We start from the raw sequence: 9,832 nt of genomic DNA, 5'->3' as shown, positions 1-9,832 counted from the left end.
ACTCTTGAATTAAAAAAAAAAAAAAAAAATTTAAAAAGAGCGTTTAAAAATATTTGTAAAAAAAAATAAAAAATAGCTATTCATGTTTTTTTTTTTTTTAATTTTCTTCTTAATTTCATAATTAATAACCGAATAAAGTGGGAGGTTGAGTGAAGTTGAAAATAGATTCGAAGTTGATATGAATCTATCCGGCAGAGTATGTATGTACTAAAACTTGATATGAAGCTATTCCAACAATTCGCATACTTCACCAACCTTCTAAGTCAGTCCCAACTCTCACATACTTCACCGACCTCCTAAATCAGTCACGGCTATGGTAGGAACATTCATAACCATCCTAGCAATATTATTTCTCAATAAGAGTCGGATCAAATAGACCTTGCAGTGTAACCGTTAAAGAGAGAGATGACCTATTAATTTTTTTTTGTGTCTGACTAATGATATCGAGAGAATAGATATTTTTGCATAGTTACACTTTAAAATTTTCATTTTAACTTTTCTTTTCTTTGTTATCATCTAAAAATTAATTATAATACTAGGTCTAAGAACTACCATTTTAAGAAAAAAAAAAAGAAAGAATTTTATTAAAATTTTAAACTTTAGTAATTTATTTTTTATTTTTTATTTTTTACAATTTTAGTTTAAATACAAATAATAAAATTTTGAAAAGATGAATTTATTTAAAAGATAAAAAAAATACAATAAATTGAAAACCCTAAACCCTTTCATCTTCTGCTTACTCCTCCACCGTGCACAGCCGTTTCTCTTCCCCACATTCGCACTGTTTTTCGTTGGTACTCTACCTCGTGCGCGGCGCCGTCCTTCACCGGTAATACGCAGAGTTTCTCTTCCCCACATTTGTTTTTCGATTCGCACCTCGTTGGTACTGTTATTCTTCCGATCTTGTAGAAAGGTATGTTAGAGTTGTTTCGACACACACATTTTTTTTTTAATAACGAGCAAAATAGCAACGATTGCGGCAAATTGGGACTTCTCGAACTGCAGCGTGCGTCTAGCTTTTGATTTATTGAATACATTTGTCAATTGAGCTAATCTGTATATCTTTTATCCTCTATTGAAATATCTTGGTCTGTGCATTGGGAAGATGAAACGGAGTTAGTTTCTAGTGTAGATTTTAGGGTTTGTAAGGATTTGGAATTCTTTCCCTATTGCGTAGGTTCTCTTCCTGCTTGGATATGACGTCAAGACCAGAACTGCAAGCTCCTCCAGAAATATTCTACAACGATGCTGAGGCTCGGAAATATACTTCATCCTCTCGTATCATTGAAATTCAGGTAGGCCTACCAATGATCTTTAAATAATGTGTTTTCTAGTCTCAATTTTGATCTTAGGAACTGGCGGTAACATGTATCTAGCTCTAAAAGAAAAGTCCAGATATTGAAAAGTGTTTGTAACTGGTAAATTTAATTGAGACTACTGACTTTGTTTTGGACTTTCAGAAGTAGGGTGCTGGGTCTTCTAGAAAATTAGAAGTGTTTTCTCCATGCTATATGAGTTTGTTTATTTGTTTTTTTGGTGTATAATGAAGGCAAAAATCACAGATAGAGCGTTGGAGCTTCTTGCCTTGCCTGATGATGGAGTGCCCAGGTTGCTTCTTGATATTGGTAATTGTCTTTCTCCATGCATACGATTAGTCTTCAAAAGTTGAAATCGAAAGCTTCAAGTGCCTATCTCTTATGGGTTTCTGAAATAGTAAATCGTGGATAATGGGATGGGCATGAATAGTGCCACAAACTATTTCACTTTCTTGCTTTTTTTGTATTTCTTTATGTAACTTTAGAAATGGATGGAATTACTTGATTTGTTGATAGACTACAGCAAGTTCTCATGCTTGATAAAAGATAATTGGACAATACCATGCTTTTCAATTTGCGTTCAGATTCCATGCCTCCATATTTGTTTGTAGTTTCGAGTTCTTGTATGCCTTTGAAAAGATTACACTGAACATATATGCTCTTCGATTACTTCAGGCTGTGGATCGGGTCTTAGTGGGGAAACATTGACTGAGCATGGTCACCAATGGATTGGTTTGGATATCTCTCAATCAATGCTTAGTACGTGAATGATTGACATTAATCTGAATATATGGTCAGATATATGGTTACTTCTAGGAACTTCCTTCTTTTGCCTTCTTAAGAATGCTCTTTTTAAAAATAATTCAGATGTCGCATTGGAGCGGGAGACCGATGGTGACCTTTTACTTGGTGACATGGGTCAGGTACTTCATTTGTGAGAATGTAATCTAACGAGTTTTCATATTTTCTGTCCTTTTTTCTTTTTAAAAGGCATCCTAGTTTATTATTAGTGGACAAATTTAGTTAAAAGAATATAGATCTTCTCTAGTGGCATTCAAAATCTAGTTACAATATGAGAGGAAGGTTTATTTTATTTTAATAAGATTCCTGCATCACGTGTTCTTTTATTCTGATGCAGGGCTTAGGAATACGTCCGGGAGTTATTGATGGGGCTATTAGCATCTCTGCCGTTCAGGTTTACTACTTTGCTTTTGTTTTGTGGGTATTGAGATGAATTGAGAGATCATTTTCATCCTACATTTGTTGTGGGTTAAGTTTAAACTTTATCCAAATGTTTTAAATTGCAATGTTAGCAAGATCTTGCCTCACTCTTTCTGGTTCTTACTTTCATTTTTGCTTGACCAATTTATTAGCATTGGGATTTTTAAGTGCATTTCTTAAATTATTAACTAGGTATTTATTAAAGTAATTTGATTATTTAACGAGCATGTCTTAAGGCTTCTGCAGAGGTTCTCCCTGATTTATCTTACTAATTGATCTTCTACCTTTTATTTATTTATTTTATTTGGTATAATTGTACAGTGGTTATGCAACGCTGACAAGTCCTCTCATAATCCGCGACTAAGATTGAAGTATGTCTTACAAATTTCTCCCCGTCTTTTAAGAATAACCTGCATGCCTGCTTGAAATATTGACAGATGAATTTGATTCACAAATGAAACTGGCATTTACTGATCTTGTTCTTTCTTTATATTTCTTATCTCGTTAAATTATTTTTTTTTCCTGCTCAAATCATTCTAGGGCGTTCTTTGAATCACTATACAAATGCTTAGCAAGGGGCGCACGAGCAGTGTTGCAAGTTTATCCTGAAAACGTGCACCAACGTGAATTGATTCTAGGTTTTGCTATGCGCTCAGGATTTGCTGGTGGTGTAGTCGTTGATTACCCACACAGGTATATGCTACATTTTTTAAAAAAAAAAATAAACATTCAAATCTTTTCTACATTTCCTTTTGCTGATCTCAAGTTTTCTTGTTCCTTTGATTTTATGGTCCCTAATGAAATTGTATGAATGCCGTTTATGCTATTTTTATTCTCAAAGCAAAAGCATTGATAGATGAAGCAAAAAGAACAAAGTGGAATCTCAGATGATGTTGCATTTTTTGCTTGATTGAGTTGATTATTGCTATATATATTCGTTAGTTTATGAGTAATCTTATGGGAATCTGGATGGATCGCTAACTCTGAAGCATGATATGAATTCACAGTGCAAGGAGTAGAAAAGAGTACCTGGTGCTTACTTGCGGTCCGCCATCCATTACTTCGACTGTTCCGAAGGGAAAAGATGGAGATTACGAGAGCTGTTCCGATGATGACAGTGGCGAAGATGAAGAAAATCAAACCGTATGCTTTCATGCTGCCTATTTGCACTTTCTTTACGGAATCATTGCTTAGGTTATGGGCATAATAGTTAAATCTTTGAAGGCATTTGTTGTTATAAATTCATTGTTGGGATGGTAGGTTCGTATGGCAGCACCGAGGAAAAGGCAGAAAATCAGAAAGAGAGGCAAAGGAAGAGAGTGGGTACTGAAGAAGAAGGAACAGATGAGAAGAAAAGGGAATGCTGTGCCGCCTGATTCCAAATACACGGCTCGTAAACGCAAGGCCCGTTTTTGAATGTTCATACATTCATCATTTTTGTTCTTGTGAGAAATTATTTAAAATATTATATATGGAGATTAATCTTTTTGTATTGAGCTTTGATTGAATTTTGACATTTTTTTACCATATATAAGTGTATATGGTGAATGCATTGAAGGCAGAATGAGAGTTTTCGGATCTACCATGTATTAGTTTTACAGCAAAATGTATTTGGTTTGTGAGGAATTAAGTGCATTTATTTGATCTACTTTATATAATGGAGTATAGCAATGACATAGATACATTAGTCACACACCAATTTATTTATCTAATTAATATATACATAACCAACCTTCTTAATAAGTATATACAATAATTATATTTGTTGAAGACTGAGTCTATAGAAAATTGAATTTTGTGGGATCGAAACAAGGAATTCAAAGAGCACTTTTTGATCTGTTTGTTTAATGTTTGTTGCCTTCTCAATCTCGACATAAACTTAGGTCATTGCCAACGTCTTACAATTGAGTATGGCTCAAATAATGTTAATATTACAATTGGGTATATCTGGCGTTAAAATACAAATTAAAGTTCTCACGTGACACACGTGGTACCCATTGATGGACGCGACAATGAAACCAATATAACGGTGAAAATGCGTAAATACGTTCCGATGAACCCCCAGTCCCTATCTTATCCGATCTCCCAACGAAGAAAAAACATAAAAAACACCGCGACCTCCTTCATCATCTACACTCGTTGTCTTCTCCCACTTTCTACCTCTTTCTTCCACCCGTCTCCATCTCAGACCTCACTTCACTTCTGGAACACCCATGGTTGGACGAGGAGGAGGAGGAGGAGGAGGATTCTTTCTTCCATGTTTCGGATCCCGGATGCCCGATTCCGAACCCGAACCCGAACCCGATCGCGACCCGGTTCTGCTCGTCTCCGGCATTGGCGGCTCCATCATTCACGCCAAGAACAAGAAATTCTTCGGCTTACAGACCCGCGTATGGGTCCGAATCTTCTTGTCTGACCTGGTGTTCCGTGAGAACCTCATTTCCATCTACAATCCCGACACAGGTCCTTACTCATTCTTTCCAATTGTCTCTCTATGTTTGTTTGTTACCTTTTATATTTCAGCGTTTCTGGTTGATTCGGCAGTGATGGAACTTAGGTGGGTTTATTTTATTCCATCTGCACGTGTTTTGGGGTTCCTTTTAGGGTGGGGCAAATTTCAGACCACCTTTTCCTCTTCCTTTTACGTTATGTTCCCCACTCCTTTTCTTAAAGCTGCTTTTAATCAAATTTTGTGTTTTCTTTTGCTTTCAGAATCATATCTCGAATGTTTCTTAGATCATTATGATATTTTTTGTGCATAAAAAAAAAGAAAAAAAAAAGGGAAATAGCTTATAGTTGTCTAAACAATTTCTTATTTTAGCACCATTCTGTTTACCAACTCAAACTGGTGGTAGGAGAATGATGAACACTCAAGACTAAACTAAACTACTACAGTGTTCCCTTCTATTAATAGCAAACTAATTGTTTTTGAAAATTAGGCTTGTTCCTTCTTAATTTATTTACTATAATTTTTACTACATTTGTTTATTTTGTCAACTTTATTTTTTAAAATCTAGCTTTTTTTAGATTCTAAAACTTGACTTGAATTTTGAAACCATTTTTAGAAATAGATAACAAAATATAAAAAACTAATGGGTAGGGATGGAACATTTATGGATTTAATTTTAAAAGCCGGAATGGTTATCAAATTGGTCACTTTAGGTGATGTAGTTCCATATTTCTTAGTCATTTTATTTGTTTTAGGGAGATTTTTTTTTCTTCACTAATCCTCGCTGATTCATTGCTTGATCAGTAGGAAGAAAATTCTCTTTTGTATTTCAGGTCGGAGTTAATGTTTATTTTTAATATAAAAAGAAGATTAAAATACTATTAGTCTCTGTACTCTTAACTTTTGTTTGTTTTAACCTTTGTACTTTCAAAACGACTATTTAGAACTATATGCTTTAAGAAATTTTACTTGTTGAAGAAGGAATGACCTTGATTTAAGAAATATTTGTGTAAATCGTAGCCTTGTGTAGCCTTGTGTTAAAGAGATATTTACATAATCTCATTAAAGAACTAGTTGATCTTCCTACTTTATCTGTATTATTACACGAGATTTAATTAGCTTTTTGTATTATAGAAGGTACATGTACGAAAAGTCACAAGATAATTTAGTCTAACAACAATATCGAAATGAGAAAAAGTCGAAAGTACTAAGACCGAAAAGAAAAATATGAAACTACTCTATATGATAAAAAAGAAAGGGTTGATGCAAAAACAATTACCAAGAGGATCCAACTAGGCACGTAAATGAGAGCCAACCCTACTTTACACTTTTTATCTTGCATGCCAAAGATCTTCTTATCCTTCCAAATCCCTCAAACGAAAACTAAAACCATGGTGGATTCCAACCTCCTAGCTTTAGGACGGAGATCAGATGTTCAAAAGGGAGGGATGAACTTTAGGCTGAAGGAGGACATTGAAGCTAAACGGAGAGACTTTCTTTTCAGCCCTGAAGGAGAAAATCGTAAACGATTGCTATCATCAACATATGAAGCCAGGTTATCAGCTATCTAGTCGGCATTGATTGGCACCCACCTCAAATCCTTGTCCATTTTTAGTTTTTTTTGGGCCTTTGTGGATAAAGGGCTCTTGAATCTGATGAGGGGATTTTTATGGGAAGGGCTGCAGGAAGGTGACCTGACTTGGTTAGTTATAATCTCTATTAGATGGTTTGATTTAAGAGTTGACAGTATTATTAAATGAACAACAGAACAGGAACCAAACTACAGATATGATCAAATTTGGAATCTACATCCATCATTTAAGTTTTCAGTTACATCATTATTCAATATTCTGATGGGAATAAGAGTCCTTGAAAGGTGACATTACAAAGTAATTTTTGGAAAAGGAAGAATTAGGAAAACGTAAGTTTTTACTTGGACCTCGACCCTCTATCACGAAAGGATTAACATAGTCAACAGAGATTCAATCAAGATGTCCCAAGATTTTCCTTAAACCCAAATTGGATTAATTCTCTAAAGAGGCTAAAGAAGACTAAGCTCGTCTATTCTTCCATCGTGCACATAACAGGAAATGTAAGGCATCATTAATGTTAGAATTGGTCTGCATTTGGATTTATGATAAGTTGGTAAGAAACGATATGGATCAGTAGGTAGGTGGATATATAATTTTGGAGGAAAGGCAAAAGTCTTAGGGCCGAATGCAATTACTCTCATTTGGGGTATATGGTTGGAAAAAGCAACAATGAAGTCTTTAATGGAATGAGTGTTGTTGGGTCGATGGTTCTTACTTACTAAGAAGGCTCTCTTCGAGACTCCAACAATAGGTAGGGCCTCTGAATTGACAACTTTCATTTTTCCTGAGTACTTCTCTATCTTTATTCTCAACCTGCAGGCTTCTTGGTCTAAGATGAAGTTATGGTCTAAGATGAAGGTATGGGTCGCACCTGAATCTACCAAGGTGTTCTTACTCGGTTGAGAATTGATCATAATATCGACAAACATTAGTCCTTTCTCGACTACTTCTTTTGGATCCACTTTCTTTTGTATGACCGATTAAAATTTTAGCGCTCCCATTCTGGGGGCATTGTGTTATTCTTCTTTATCAATTGCTGGTTCTGCTTCAAGGTCATTCCCTCCTTGTACCGAGACTTGAAGTGCAATGAGGGCTGCTCGTAGGAACAATGGAAAAGTCTGGGGGTGGCTTTTGCATAGAAGACACTTTAAGGGCATCGTCTGATTGTTCCTTTGGGGGTAGGATCCTCGAGAGGGGCCAACATTTAGGTTCTGAAGCGGTTTATCTGTTCCCCCACTTGGTCTATCATCCCCTCCATTCGGTCTATTGGTGCCCTCATTCCTCTGACCTATGGGCTTGTAAGGTGAGCCCTAGGCGTTTTGGGATGAAGTTTGTTTCTTTTGAAAATTCGCTTCCCCACCAAAATCTAGGAGTCTCTCCACGGGGCCAAATGCAGCGACAAGATCTTGAACTTTCTGTTCGTTAATTTTGTTCTTACCCATGGTTGAAATCCTTCGACTTCGACAAAGTAGAATACCTTGTCCTTCTCTGACATGCCCTTGATGTTCAACATCAACACGAAAAATTGTTTGACATAGTCTCTTATTCCTTCGGTGCGCCTTAATTACTGCAACTTCTGACTTGCAATGAATTTTACGTTCTCAGGGAAGAACTGAGTCCTCAACTCCTTCTTAAGATCTTCCCCTGAGTTAATGGCACATGATCCATTTTGGATGTTGTTCACCTTTGAATGCCACCATAGTTTTGCATCATCCGTTAGGTGCATCGTGGCCACGGTGACTTTAAGTTCTTCCAAACAGGTTCTCGTGGCTTTGAAATATTGCTCAACGTCGAAGATATAATTTTTGAGTTCTTTGGCATCTTGGTTCCCTTCGAAAGCCTTGGGGTGTTTAGCTTGTTAAGCCCAACCTGAGCTTGACCTAGGGTTTGATTCTCTACGGCCCTCATGGTCAAGTTTACTCGATATTCATTTTGCCCTTCTCTGTCTTGATGGCGTCTATTGTTGCCTTGAAATCTTCAGTCAACTCATTGAAAAGCTTCCGCATTATCTTTTGTGAACTATCTACCTCTTTGACACATTCTTCTATGCGTGCGACAGAGCTCTTACCTCCGCATTCTAAGCTACTCAGTCATGTAGCTCTTTCTTCTAAGGAGTCAACCCTAAATATGAATTCCTTGATTGGCACAACCCAACCAAACAAGTGCTCACAACATCGATTCCACCAAAATTTCATTTAGTTCGGCCGCTCGTTCTTCTAGGAAGCGAAATGTGTTGGGGACTTCTTTAAAGAACAACATTTCATGTTGAATCTCAGTGAGTTGCTCACCTTGCGACTTAGCCACCTATTTTGTTGCCGACATCGTTTCGGTCTTTAACGAGACTAGGAGCTAACGCAACTCTGATACCACTTATCACAATCGCACTCTTTTTGGCAGTGAGACAACGATTGTGCAACACTTGTTCTAATCCAGCAAACAAGTCAGCTATGTAAAAATCGTAATTCGTGGACAATCCAGACATATGGTTGATCCTCGAGCTACATTTTGAGAGAAAATGTTTAGAAAACATGAATGAGGAAAGTCGTTGAAAACAAGTTGAAAATAAACATTGTGAAAGTCAATTCCATAGAAAACACGTAGGCAAGAGCGATTACAATACTTGAACAGGGGAGGTCTGATGACTACTTGGTCCCCTTTAAAACATTTTGAGGTGATTCATGTCCGGCAAGAGTAGACACGATTTTGTTGAATGGTCATACAACAAAAATGCAATAAGAAAGTAATATAACATGAAAGCAAGTAAAGGGTAAAGGGTTTGGCGTGACACAGACAGGTGGTCACATACAACACGTCCTGGACAAGCATGACCATGACACTTTGCTTGATGTTCCTTTCTAGTTTTTTTATAATTACGCACCCCTTATTAAATTCAAACCATAGAGGGTTTTTGTAATTCTTCATTGGAGGAATAGGGAATGCATACTATTATAGATCTTTCCATTGAAAAGTGTCTTCTATTTCGAAGAATATATATTTTTTCCTCATCTGGTCCTCTTTTTGATGGATATCTCTTTTATTTGGCTAAGCTCTAGAAGTTGAAAGTTTTGAAGAAGAGTACGCACTTTTCTTGGTTGGGGCACTATATGGGAGGGTTAACACCATCTTTTTTTCCAGCAATTGGGAAGCGTACTAGTAAATTTACCTCCAGTTTTGGCCTTTTTTTACATCAAACCCAATGTTCTGTCAGTGGCCTTCTTTTTTTTTTTTTTTTTTTTTTTTTTTTTTTTTTTTTC

At 36.4% G+C, this 9,832-nt stretch overlaps 2 protein-coding genes across 3 annotated transcripts in view; both read left to right on the top strand.

Annotated features, from left to right (window-relative positions):
• The first annotated feature begins 704 nt into the window (after window positions 1-704).
• Window positions 705-4,160, top strand: LOC111439941 (18S rRNA (guanine-N(7))-methyltransferase RID2). 2 transcript variants are annotated; one of them, XM_023077371.1, is made up of 10 exons: window positions 705-829; window positions 1,178-1,295; window positions 1,550-1,625; window positions 1,992-2,075; window positions 2,184-2,239; window positions 2,455-2,511; window positions 2,859-2,908; window positions 3,078-3,230; window positions 3,545-3,680; window positions 3,798-4,160. In XM_023077371.1, the coding sequence occupies exons 2-10, from the start codon at window positions 1,197-1,199 to the stop codon at window positions 3,951-3,953; spliced, it is 867 nt and encodes a 288-aa protein (XP_022933139.1). In that variant the 5' UTR covers window positions 705-829; window positions 1,178-1,196; the 3' UTR covers window positions 3,954-4,160. The 2 variants fall into 2 exon arrangements, with proteins under 2 accessions (XP_022933139.1, XP_022933140.1); XM_023077372.1 differs by having other exon boundaries at window positions 823-913.
• Window positions 4,161-4,637: 477 nt separating this feature from the next.
• LOC111439951 (phospholipase A(1) LCAT3) overlaps window positions 4,638-9,832 on the top strand; it is a 14,134-nt gene continuing 8,939 nt past the window's right edge. Inside the window, exon 1 of the mRNA XM_023077383.1 lies at window positions 4,638-5,000. Coding sequence (XP_022933151.1) covers window positions 4,751-5,000 — 250 coding nt within the window. The 5' untranslated portion in view covers window positions 4,638-4,750. The remainder of the gene's footprint in view (window positions 5,001-9,832) is intronic.

Source organism: Cucurbita moschata, unplaced genomic scaffold (genome assembly GCF_002738365.1).
Source record: "Cucurbita moschata cultivar Rifu unplaced genomic scaffold, Cmos_1.0 Cmo_Scf00120, whole genome shotgun sequence".
Classification (NCBI taxonomy): domain Eukaryota; kingdom Viridiplantae; phylum Streptophyta; class Magnoliopsida; order Cucurbitales; family Cucurbitaceae; genus Cucurbita; species Cucurbita moschata.
This window is presented reverse-complemented; position numbering and strand designations above follow the sequence as displayed.